This window comes from Corvus brachyrhynchos, unplaced genomic scaffold (assembly GCF_000691975.1).
Source record: "Corvus brachyrhynchos isolate BGI_N302 unplaced genomic scaffold, ASM69197v1 scaffold376, whole genome shotgun sequence".
Lineage (NCBI taxonomy): Eukaryota > Metazoa > Chordata > Aves > Passeriformes > Corvidae > Corvus > Corvus brachyrhynchos.
The window spans coordinates 1,615,787-1,628,290 of record NW_008238966.1 but is presented as its reverse complement, the minus strand read 5'-3'; the positions used below and the strand labels follow the sequence as shown (position 1 = coordinate 1,628,290).

Below are 12,504 nucleotides of genomic sequence, written 5' to 3'. Positions count from 1 at the left end.
AGAATGGATATAAAAGAAGGCAGTACAAAATCTCACATGCTTCACCCCAAAGTTTTGATGATCATCAACTGAAGCTTGGAGGATGCTGGAGCAAAGCTTGGCTTTCCTGATGTTGTCATGTCTAACTTCCCATTTTTCCACTTCATTTTTCAAGACATTGAATACTTTGGGCAGTGGTTTAATCTTTAAAATACTTCAAATAAACATTTCAAAAAGGCCAAAACACATTTAATGTCTAGATTTGTTTCCTTAATTAGTTCATAGTGTCGACGTCGCCTTTGGTCCTGTCAGTAGCAGTGTTTGGGGCATTAATTAAGCTTTTCACTCTCAGCTGTTCTCCATCAGCATTGACTGAAGGATTATGGACACACGTTATAATCTTTCACAAGCTGAAGAATCATATTGGCCATCTGAGTGGCTCGTGGGCCAGTAGATCCCAGCTTTTCTTGTGGCTGAGCCTTGCTCAACAACACCAGCCCTCTTCTCGTGCCTGCCCACCCCAGGAATCACCACTTCCCTTTTACTCATCTTGACTTTTGTCTTTTGATGACGAAATTTTGGGTGATTAGGCTCCATGCCATCGTCAGTTCTGTGTGTTCACGTGTAAGGACAGTTTTAAAGTGGCTGGTTTGTTTCCAGGGTTAAAGCTGTGTGTCATTTTGAAGGGGTATAGGCCCTGTGTCACTGACTAATTTTAGAGTTGGTTATTTTAAAGCTTTAAATCTGTCTTTTTCTCGAAAAGACACAGTGCCACATGTTTATGTTCTTATTTTATCTCTGAAATAGCATCACATATTTATGGTGCTGTATAAATAAGTAGCAAAATACCTTCTGAGTGTAGTATTTGTTTAAATGTTTTTGTGCTTCCTTACAAATATATAGTGAAATACAGACAAGCAAAGTTCCTGTTTAAATAGGGTGTTATCTTGGATTTTTCCACCTGGAATGTCTTCTCAGGCTAAAGTAGAAATATCTATAGTACAAAAAAGTGGAATGTGCAATACAATTGAAAAAAATCTTAGGCTTATAAGTACAACATGATGAAGTTATTAGTAGAGGTTACTGATTTATCCACCATAAAATACCATAATTATGAAAACATACATTTTCCAGAGTTATGGCCTCCCTTGAGTTGTATTGATTTTCTCAAAGGTTGTTTAATGGGGAAAGAAATCATTCTTGTGGCAGAGGAGTCTGAGCTCCTGGGGGGTTTTTTTTTTCCTGAGTGCAGCTCACACTTGAAATTTAAGGCTGTCTTCAGTACACAATTCCCTCTGGCCTCATGACTCCCGTGGGGTTCTTTGGGAATGAACTGTGTGTCAGGATGGTGATCCTCTAAACCAGCTTTCATGTGCATGTCCAGGACAGACCAGACAGTGCAAGGACTGTTCAGGCACCAGGGCAACCCCGTGCTTTATACAAAGAAATAAGAAAATAAATTTAACAAGTGATGGAATCACAGAATCATTTGTCTTTGTTGGAAAAGACCCCCAAGGCCATCCAGTCCCAGCTGTGCCCGATGCCCACCTTGTCCCCAGCCCAGAGCACCGAGTGCCACCTCCAGCCCTTCCTCGGACACCTCCAGGGATGGGCACTCCAAACCTCCCTGGGCAGCCCTTTCCAAGGCCTGACCTCCCTTTCCATGAAGAAATTGCTCCTGGTGTCCAACCTGAATGGTTTGGGTTGGAAGGGACCTTAAAGCCCATCTCAATCCACTCTCTGCCATGGGCAGGGACACCTTCCACTATCCCAGGTTACTCCAAACCCTGTACAAGGTCCCCCCTGAGCCTCCTTTGCTCCAGCCTGAGCCCCTTTCCCAGCTCCCTCAGCCGCTCCTGGGGCTCCAGCCCCTCCCCAGCTCCGTTCCCTTCCCTGGACACGCTCCAGCCCCTCAATGTCCTTCTTGTTGTGAGCGGCCCAGAACTGACCCCAGGATTTCAGGTGGGGCCTGAGCAGTGCCCAGCACAGGGATGGTCACTGCCTGGTCCTGCTGCCACACTATTCCTGATACAGGTCAGGTGCCACTGGCCTTCTGGGCACACTGCTGGCTGAGAAAGTCAAAATACAGCCAAATAAAGTCAAAAGGCTTTATTGTCCGCAGATCTTTCACTCACTGTTGTGTATTTCTCCATCCAAGAGATAATGAGTGAAGAATCTATCACAGGAGTAGCAGCAGCTCTCACTGTGAGGGTTTGAGACTTGCTGTTGGTATTCATTCAGAGGCCCAGTTGCAAAGTGCTCGTGAGCCGATCTGTTACTTACCTTCCCATTCCAAGTAGCAGCACAGGTGATTCTTACCTGCAGAGATTGTGGAGTCCCCATCATCCCTGGCAGTGTCCAAGGCCAGGCTGGATGGGGTTTGGAGCCTCCTGGGACAGTGGAAGGTGTCCCTGCCCATGGCAGGGGTGGCACTGGATGAGCTGGAAGATCCCCTCCCACCCAAACCAGCCTGTGGTTCTGTGGTTTTATGACTACATAAAGGTTAACAAAATAATCACTTACTGGTTTGAAATCAGTGAATAATGTTGATTGTTCACATTCTTCTTTAGGACTGACTTTCTGACCTCAGGCTCCACATCTGCACAGCCAGGGGTTAGGGATAATAAAGATTTCTGACATGGGGTAACCTTAAGAGGTGATCCTTGGAAGCCCCACCACTGCTGGTGCCAGGGCCTGAGCCACATCAGCTCAGACACCAGAAAATCCAAGTTGAGCAACAGTGATGGAGTTGCAGGCATGAGGTTTATGCTTTACGAGCCTGGTGAGGAATTACTCTGGGCTCCGCTACCTCACATTGAATTGGGACATCGCAGCCCAGAAATCCTTTCCAAAGCTTTCTGTAGCCCCATGATTTCAGCTCTTCTGTCTGTCTGCTTTGTTGTTGTGTTTGCTCGACCTGCATGGTGCTTCATGTCTCCTGGGAGTTGTGTCCAGAAGCCTCCTACCTCCACCCTGGGTGGTACAGATGATCCAAATGGGACATCCCGGGAGCCCAGAGGATGACTCCAGCAAACAGTCACACCCGGGACACTGAGCTCATCCAAACCTCTTCAGACCACGACCTTTTTAGTGCTGATGCCTGAATTTGGAAGTGCTTGTGTGCTGGATGACAGCGCATCCAGCCATGGTGCACAGAAAATTAGCCTTCATACAGAGCTCTGAAAAGATGTGAGGGCCAGAGAGGGAGAAGAGATTCTCACAGTAAATCAGGAATTGCAGTGGGTTGTTGAAAAGCTGTTGCTGAGCAGCCTAAAACCACCACAGCATCCGAGTCACCAGCCTTGGTGCTGCTCCTGACAAGCACCCACGGAAAATAAAGCAGGGAAAATGGCTTCAGTTGTTAGGAGGTTTTTAGATGTCCAGATAGAAATTGCAAAATGTTGCCTCAACAGAGCACCTGCCTGACCCACATCAGGAAGGATCTGAGCACATCCCAAAGCTTTCTCTTTGTGCTGTGACAGAGGTACTAACTTCTAGGGGCTAGGGACACTATAAATTTGTAGTATTTTCAAGCGAAATCATAACCTTTAGCAGTGCTCGTAAACAGGGACTTTTTAAGAATTATAATACCACTGAAGTATTTTCAGCAAAGCACATTAATGTGGGTTATTGAAACTTAGTATCTCTCATCTGATTATGTGGTTCATTGAAATTTCCCTTCTCAAGGTATTTTTTAAAAGAAAGATTTCTATTACAGATCATGGTTTTGATGATTAAAATTAATGAGCTCCCCCAGAGACTCTTGGATATGTGTAAAATGCGTTCCTTTTTTACCCTCTTGTATTTTGATAGATGAAAAGAGACTTTTTCATGCTTCCTGACCAAACTTATTATTTGTGTGTCAAATTTACCCTAATTTTTTTTGCCATGTGGTTTCCAGACAATGTGAGATGGCAACAGATGAGCACCTGAGTTATCTCCAACAAATAAGTGTTGAGAATGAAACCTTATGGCAAACAGATTTTGCCATAACTTGATTCATTTCCCTGCAGGTTTGAAATAAGGGTGTTTTGTGGGGTAGTTTTGGGGTTTTTTTTTTTTGTTTGTTTGTTTTTGTTTGTTTGGTTTTCTGTTTGGTTTTTTTTGTTGTTTGATGTTTAGGGTGGGCTTTTTTCTTTTTTGTTTTGGGTTTTTTTGTTTGTTTGTTTTTCTTGTTTGGTTGGGTGTTTTGGTTTTGTTTTTTTTAGGGTTTTTATTTTGTGTTTTTTGGCTTTTTTGGGGGGGCTTTTGTTTGTTTTTTTGTTGGGGTTTTTTTTGTTTTGTGTGGTGTTTTTGGTTTGGTTTGGTTGGGTTTTTTTTTTTTTTTCAATTAATGTATTGTATTTAAAAAACTTTTAGAAAAGGGTGACATCAGGAAAAGAATACTTTGCAAATAGAAAACTCAGTGGTAATACAGCCTAGAAGGGTGAAATGTAAACTTCCTTACTGAGCTGAATACAATTTATAAATTTTGTGTAGCTGGATCTCAACTTTTTGCAGGAGTTGTTTTAAAATGTGTCTTCATAAACACTTCCCATGGAGATATTCTTTGTAAAAATAAATGTTAATAACCAGCTGACAGAGAATTTATAGAACCTTGGTCTCAACTGCCTCTCGGCCCCAGGGGATTATGGTACAGTAAACCCAAATTTATACAAAGAATGAAATATACAGTAGGGCAGAACAAAGGGAATGGGGAATGGCTCTCGTTGTTTTCCGAAAATTAATATAGTGACATATTCCTGTTGCTTTCAGCCAAGCAGATGCACGGACCGTAAATACCAGTGTTTAATTTTGGATCTCTGAGTGATCTAAACAGATCTATTTCTCATGAAAAATGCCAGGCTCTGTACACGGGGTAACCTCAGCGTAGGTAGGAATGGTGTTACCTCAGTTGCCTGTCAGGAATGACTTAATTGTGCTTTGCAGATACTGCCTGCATCCTTGGGATGTGTTAATTTCCATACCCATTCATTTAGAAGGCTCTGCCGAGGCTGTCAAAGAGATGCTAATTATTATCAGCCGTGGTGATCCCTGGGGAATTTTGCTGGGATTGAGAAACCATGAAATTGCTGGAGTTATACTACAGGCAGGGATTAAAGTGATGCGTTCTGCTCCCTCTCTGTTCTGTCCTTCCTCTGGCAGCTTGGGGGACAGCTCTCACAGGCAGTCCTGGTGCTCTTCAGGTGATAGTTTGGTGACCACTTGGTCCCCTCTCAGCCCATTTTTTGTGTAATATTGGTGCTGATTTTAAGTTAAGTCATCATCCAAGTTCAGTTGAGTAATTCCATGGAGCAAAGCATGCTGCCTGGAGTTAAGGCAGAATTCAACCAGGGAGTTCTGCTCTGCTGACAGGAGGGCTCTGGGAGGAATTTAGGGGAGCTGCAATAGTGTTAGCATCTGAAAATCTGAACAGATTTTCCTAAGTCTTTCCTACTTGGATGAAAAAGAGAACTTTTCATTCAGAAGAGAAATTGAAATTGTCAGAATTCTGTGGTGCTGTTGATGAAATCTCCAGGATAGGAGATAATTTTAAATAAAGGCCTTTCTTCAGGATAAATGCTTATGTCCTTTAAAAATATTTCCTCTTCTATACCAGTCTGGAAAAGCTTTTTTTTTTTCTTAATCAGTGCAAGTTCTTTACTGTGATGAAACGAAATACATTTCATTTAGTGGTACAGGCTGAAAATGTGAATGTTCCTTGAATCCATTTGTTCATTTGTTATATCTTAAATATGTAACAGCAAGGTGAAGAGAAGTGGTGTCTGTGACTGTGTTTCCTATAGGTAAAACCTCATTAATTGCAGCTTTTTCCCCTGCCTCTGGTCCACCATTCATAATTTGGACATCAAGGCTGTGTATTCTGTCAGTGTGAAGTTAGGTCATTGCAGGCAAACAAATTCCTCAAATTTGGAAAACTTCTGCTCATTTTTTGCTTGCCTTTGTTCCTGTTTATATTTTTTTATGGCAAAACTAAGCTTTTGGTGCTGATTTTAGCCCTTTATTGCTGTACTGAGAGGATCTGGATCCTGTTTTCTCATTGATGCTGCCATGAATAATTAGACAAGTCTCAGCTGTAGAATGTTCATTAGAGGTGATGATACAGAGACTGAAGGTGCAGAGTTGGGTTTTTTCAAACTGAAAGTGGATGTGACAGGTTGGAAGGTATTTCTTTTTAAACCATTGACTTCCGTATATCAAAATAAAGTAATGCAGAGGTGTGTTGTAGAATCTATCTAGACTGCCTCTCTATAACTAGGCTACAGAAATTAATTTCTGTTCTTTCAGAGATCCCGATGCTTTATTTCCAAATGTCTTGAGGATGAGTCCTGGCATTTTTCTGTATTAAAGGCATCTTCTATTTCCAGGTCCCCAACATTGTGGGGCTGCACTGACTTGATTTCATCCTGGCTCTTCCAAACCAACCACAGCTATTTTTAGTTTTCAGTTATTTTCTAGAATATCCTATTGAAAAAATCCCTCGACCACCAAATAATACCACTTCTCAAAATTACAAAAAAGAACCCCCAAAACAACAAGAAACCCTCCAACAAGCAGAAGTTTTTATTTAAAGTCTTTAATCTTCTTGCCACAAATATTCTTTTAGTATTTGAACTATGATCCCCTTCTTGCTGTCCTATCAATCTTATTTCTTGCAGTTACTCACCTGCAGAGTGTGTTATCTATTGGGAATGTTTTCTTTTCTAAATCAATGTTTGGTGTAGGAGGTTTAATTACTGTTTTTCATCCAGCACTAGTCCTGTCTATGTTTAAATTGCAATATTCCTCTCAAAGGTACAACAATCATTCATACTGAATTACGTAATATAGAAGTAAGAAATTTAATTTCACAAGGAGTCAAGAAACTTTGCTTCCTTAAAACGTTGCTTAAATTTAGACAGAAAATATTTCCAGAATGCAAAGCTAGGCTTGTGCCTAAGACTGTCTCTCATTTTTCCAAAAGGTTTCTACGTTGAGCAATGGATAATATTTTGCTGAAGCTTTCTTTGGCTTTTAGTCAAGTGCTATAAATGAATTCAGTAATGGGAGTTATTTTTGGGCAGCAGTAGTGTGTGTGTGTTTAAAGTCCAGTGGTGATGCACGGTGCTGTGAGAATCAAGTGTATTCCATCTTTTCTTCAGCAGTTCTGAGAGTTTTGGCTTGAAAGAAAGAAGCAAACACAACAAAAGGCCCCAAGCTTGTGGTGATCAACCCTCACCCATGAGCCACTCTGCTGCTATTTGTGAGATTGAATTCTGGGCCACCCGAATGAGAAGCATTTCTTTTGGTATTATTAAAAGAATTTTTTTTTTTTTTGAAACTAAAGAAGGGAAAAATCTTTTAAAAATTCTTTTTAGACACAGAAGAGTTCTGTGTCTAAACAGCAAAAAAAATGCTGAGCATGAGGGCTGTGATCACCAAATTGCACAGGTGAAAACACAGGGACATTTTTTTACTATGTTAGGAAAAAGTAGGTTTTTGTGTATGAGATTCACCTCTGGATCTACTTTTTGGCCAAAGAAGAGGGTGTGGTAGGAGAACAGCAAAAAGGAAGGACAGGAGTTATGACAGCAAAATTGTTCAAATCTGTTGGGTTCTTGACAGTAAACTGTTCTGTGTGTATTCATTATGAAGAGGCCAACTTTGGACAGTGATGTTGAGATCTATAAAACAGTGTTTGTGCAAGTGTTGGACACACTGCCCCAGACAGGTAAAGAGTTACTATCATGAACATATATTCAGCACTGAACACTGGAAAAGTACGCATATGTAGTTAAAGTTTAGTGTGGAGACTTCGGCTGTCGTTTAAACCTTCTCAGCATTTACTGTAGGAATGTATCTTGTCTGTGCTGGACTTTGGAACTTGTTAATTAGCTCGTGCCTTGGAAATACGTCAGCTAATACCTGTTGTCACCCTGCAAATTTCTGCAAGTCTATGATGCAGTGTAGTGCGTGCTGGTGAATATTTAATATTACTGAATGTTAAGCATGTGCTTCACTGTGCTGCACTGGCTCCAGGGAGCTTCTGATTAATTTATCAGTGTTCTTGGCCAGAAACACATGTTTCTTTGAGAAACAGTGAAAATGCCACTTGTGGGCTGTGTGTTACCTCCCTGCTTCATTTTCAGCACACGTGGATAACCAGTGTGAAAGGAATGGAGAAACAGGACTGGTGAAAACCTTTCGTATTGAATCTCTAATTATGGCGTCTGTCATCCACATGAGGATTAAACCTCCCTAAAATGCACAGAAACGTAATAAACAAGGAAGTTACCCTAATAGCATCAGCTTCAGTCACCACATTATTATTTAATATATTTCAGCTGAAGTTTGTGCTGTTCTGGATATCGTTGTCTTGAAAATTATAGGTAATTAAAGATTTCATTTTGAAAGCAGGAATACCAAGTGAAAATATGCTGCAGGATGTTGATAGCTGGAATAAAAATGTCTGCATAACTTCTGAATGCATTTATAGGTTTTTTTTTTATGGAGGGTTTTAGCTTAAGGAAGGATCTGTTTGTCTTGACATTTGAGTATTGAGTAGGTGATTGTCAAAGCAGAGAGGGGTTTGTTGCTTAAGTGTACATAAAGCATATTGTATGAATTCACATGGTAATTTAAATAGGTAGGTGAACCTGGACAGAGCCTGCTTCACTCAGCTTCAGCAAAGGAGGCAGTGAAAATCCAGACAGATTGTCCAGTTTGGGGTTGCTGGTCTTTCTCTCCGCTGGCTACAAAGACGTATCAAGGCAAGATTATCTTTCTGGTTTAAATTTTGAACTTGCCTTTATGTCACAAACTTCTCCCAGTTCTGAGGCCATCTTGGCAGTGCAGAGATTTTCATAAGAATGAAACAAAAAGGGAATATTTTAGGGGTTGTCTTGAAACACTTCATGGTGGATTTCTTTTGACCTTGGGTGGTTTTCCTCTTGGCAGCTCCAGAACGAAGGGATTCCTCGCTCCTGGGCAGCCCAGACGTCATGGACCCAGCTCAGAGGAGAAAAAGAAGACAAAGAACAGCAAAACCAGCAGGGACAGGAGCTAAGGTGGCTGCTTACGAGGCAGAGCAGCCAGCCCAGGAGAAGTAAGCAGGTTTTAAATGTACTGAAATGTTTTTCCATTCACAGGCATCATCAGGTTCGTGGGATTCCAAACCCAGCTGGGCATGGACAGCCTCTGGTTGAGAAGGGAGGTTGGGCTTGGGCCACCCTTCCAACCTCACCAGCCTGGGATTCTGCCTTTGGGATTTCAGTGGAAAGAGATTACCTCTCGATTCCATCTTTAAGAAATTTTTCTGAAAATGAAATCTCCGGGCAGAAAAAATTTGTTCCCTCTTAAACACAAAGGATTTGTAACACTTAAAAGTGTTTCTCTTCTTATATCCATTTCAGCTTCTGGAAATATTTCCACATGTTCTGGGGGGTGCTTACAGATCTGCATAGAGTTGCCTCAGAGATGCAATGGGATTGGTAGTATTTCCTTCAAAAACCTATTATTTTTCCTAAATATATGGCAAATTACATTTGAAAATACCTATTTTCCATTTCTATCTGTGATATTCCATGGACTATGAACTCTTTAAACTGCTGTGGACGCAAGTAGATTACAAAGGCATTTCCCATGATTAGGAAAGTTTTCTGTTTAAATCAGCAGGAGAACTATCTCATTTTGATGTAGAAGGTTGTGGTTTGATGCCAGCTAGGAATGTTTGAATTTACAATCCTGTTTTATTAGTTAAAAAATTGCATTTTTTTTAGGATGGCGTAGAAATATGTCCCATCCTGCTTTTTTGTTCTTTTACATCCCAGTCCATTGCAATGAAAAATGCACTTTCCTCACTGTATTTGGTCAGTTTGATTTTGAAACTCTGCCTGCTTTTGCCTGAAATTCAGGTTCATTTTATTTAGTATTGATTGTTGAAGGAAAACCTATGGAGGCAAGCTATTGCAAAGGAATATACAGAGGCCTTGGACTGAGTAATTGTCTGTTTATAAGCATCTGAGTGCTGTGTGGGGGAGGACAGCCAAGATAGTACTGACATTTTTGTTTAAATTCTTCTAAATAAAGCAAATTTTAGTAGAAACAGTTACATTGTAACACTTGCCATAGGGAACATCCATTCTATCAGCCTCTGTCTCCATTTTTCTCTTTTGCACTTTATGTGGCAGTAGCAGTTCTTGAGTTAGATAAGAAGATAGGAAATCTCTCCATTTATCTGAAACATTACAGAAGCTGAACTGAAATAATTTCCACTTTACCTATTATTTTTCTCAACGTCACTGAGGTTTCTGAGCTTCATCTGAAATCTTTTGCCAGCTGCTAATCAAGTTTTCAGTCAATTTGCTTGGCTAATAATTTTCAGTTCTCTTCAGCCTGTCAGAAGTGGGGAGATGCAGAATTAGCACCATGATCCAGTTCACAAATACAGGTGTTCTCTTTACGGAGCTTCTCCAGTAATTTGTACTGATGGAATGTGGTGCAAAGGGCTTTATCTTAAGCTGACAGCATGTCGGGGTCCTGCCCAAAATGTTTTCCAGTGTTGTGTCACTGAGCAAAAAGGAAAAAAAAAAAAAAAAATTATCAATTATTTAATCCAAACAAACCACCCTGGCCTGCTGGGGTGGCAGGGGGGAAAAGTTAACCTTGAAATTCCTTCGCCTCTGGAAGTGCTCCATCACAAACAGGGAGATGTGCAGCCCCTGAGAGCGTGTGGTGGTGTTGTGGGGTCGAGTGACAGATTGTGATCACGTCTGCAAATGCACCAGCGAGTCCTCCCTCCTTCCTGGGCTCTCCTGCTCAGACCTGCAGCAAGGGCTGGCTCCTTAATGTAAACACAAATGTAAATGCTTCAAGGCCAAGTCACACAAAATCCTCTCCCACAGTTCTTGCTTTAGCAAATAGAGCTTATTTAGAGTTGTTTCCCCGCGTGGCATTTCTGGTGGCATCAGCAGTGCTCGTTTCACGCTCTCCAGGTGAGGAAAGGGCTGCCACAAACCCAGCACCAAGCACCCGATGCTGCCCTAGAGCTGTTGCATCGTGCGTTCGTTGGTACAAGATCCTAAAAAAAAAAAGAGTTAAAAATACCTCTTTAGCAAAAGAAAGCACCCAAGTTTTTATTTTCCCTTTGGCTTTCAGATTGTTTTTTGAAAACACAGTGTTTTTCAACGCAGTCAGTGTTATCACGTAAGAAAAGTTGTGTCTTAAATTTTATATACTTCCTGTAAGACTTTACAGTATGCTAAGAAAGTAGCATTTGTCTTAAACTCAAGAGCATCTAAAGTAAATACTAAGTCATCAAAATCTAAAGGATTCTATTTCTGCGAATATTTTAGATTTATGGATGTTGAGGCTAGTTGTGCAGCAATTCTCTGCTCCTTGGAATGAAAATATGCTCTTGGATATGACCAAAAATACTCAGAAGAATGCAAATAAAAATATGTTTGACAGAGAAATTAGAGCAAAAGGAGTGCTGCCTTTCTCATGCTTTGTGTGTGGGTGCAGTGGCAAGAAAAGGAGTTGAATTGTATTTATCCATATAGACATCTAGTATTACTGTGGCAATTTATTCAAGGGCTAAATCAACATTTTTAATGAAACTTGGCAATGTGCTTCAGATAATATTAAGCTTAGTGAAAGTAGCCATGAGAGCAGCAAAGAACTGAACCAGGATTGGTGGAACAAGGTTGCCAAATGAGCTGTTTAATTATTTGCTGAAAAAAAAAGATGTACTTTGGGATAAAGTAGACATTTAGAATAATTAGTGGGTCAGCCAGCTGCCAAGAATGAGGTTTATCCAGCTCTCTAGCAGGTTGTTCTTAAATCTGAGATATCCAGTGAAGGAAAATGCTTCTTTAGGCAGACAGATGTTACTTTAAGTGAGTAATACCTGACCTATGACTCTTAATTTACACATTTTAAAAATGTGTCAGGACAAAAAGTAGATCTTACTGTTCAAAACACAATTGAGCCAGGAAGTAAAATTAATCTGATTCCAGTAAACTGTGATGGTCTTGGTGCATCTCTATGACTTAATATCTGGCAATTTCCTAAGGTGCAAGGCAGAGATAATATGTAAGTCAAGTTAAGATGCAAATTCTGCTTTTCACAATTTGCATTTCATAATTGGAGGGGAAAGAAATTATTAAGAGCATTCCCAATCCACAGTTAGAAGTTATGCTTGTTGAGGCATTACCCAAATCTCTTCAGGGGCTGCATACGAATGGCACTGTGTGGAATATGCATTCCATATAGAGGCTTAGCTGTATGGCCTGTCAGCCTGAATCCTGTAAATAATTGGATGTTTCTGTAATGTTTTCACTTCAAAAGTGTTGGAACCTACTTGAGAGCAGATAGTACCCACCCAAGATGGGAAAATTTTTTATTTAATTTTAGAAATTAAGCGTAGTCATTGAATGAAACCCGCAGTCACCGACTACAGTGGAACAGAGATGGAGTCTCTATAACTAAAATAAAAATAAATCAGGGACAAGCTTCCATTTCTAGTACAAATTGCATCTTTCTGCT

At 40.7% G+C, this 12,504-nt stretch overlaps 1 protein-coding gene across 5 annotated transcripts in view; it reads left to right on the top strand.

Annotated features, from left to right (window-relative positions):
- XRCC4 (X-ray repair cross complementing 4) overlaps positions 1-9,083 on the top strand; it is an 88,985-nt gene extending 79,902 nt beyond the window's left edge. For all 5 annotated transcript variants that reach the window (XM_017738684.1, XM_017738683.1, XM_017738681.1 and 2 more), the window contains one exon: positions 8,917-9,083. In XM_017738684.1, coding sequence (XP_017594173.1) covers positions 8,917-9,068 — 152 coding nt within the window. In that variant the 3' untranslated portion in view covers positions 9,069-9,083. The remainder of the gene's footprint in view (positions 1-8,916) is intronic.
- The last annotated feature ends 3,421 nt before the right edge of the window (positions 9,084-12,504 follow it).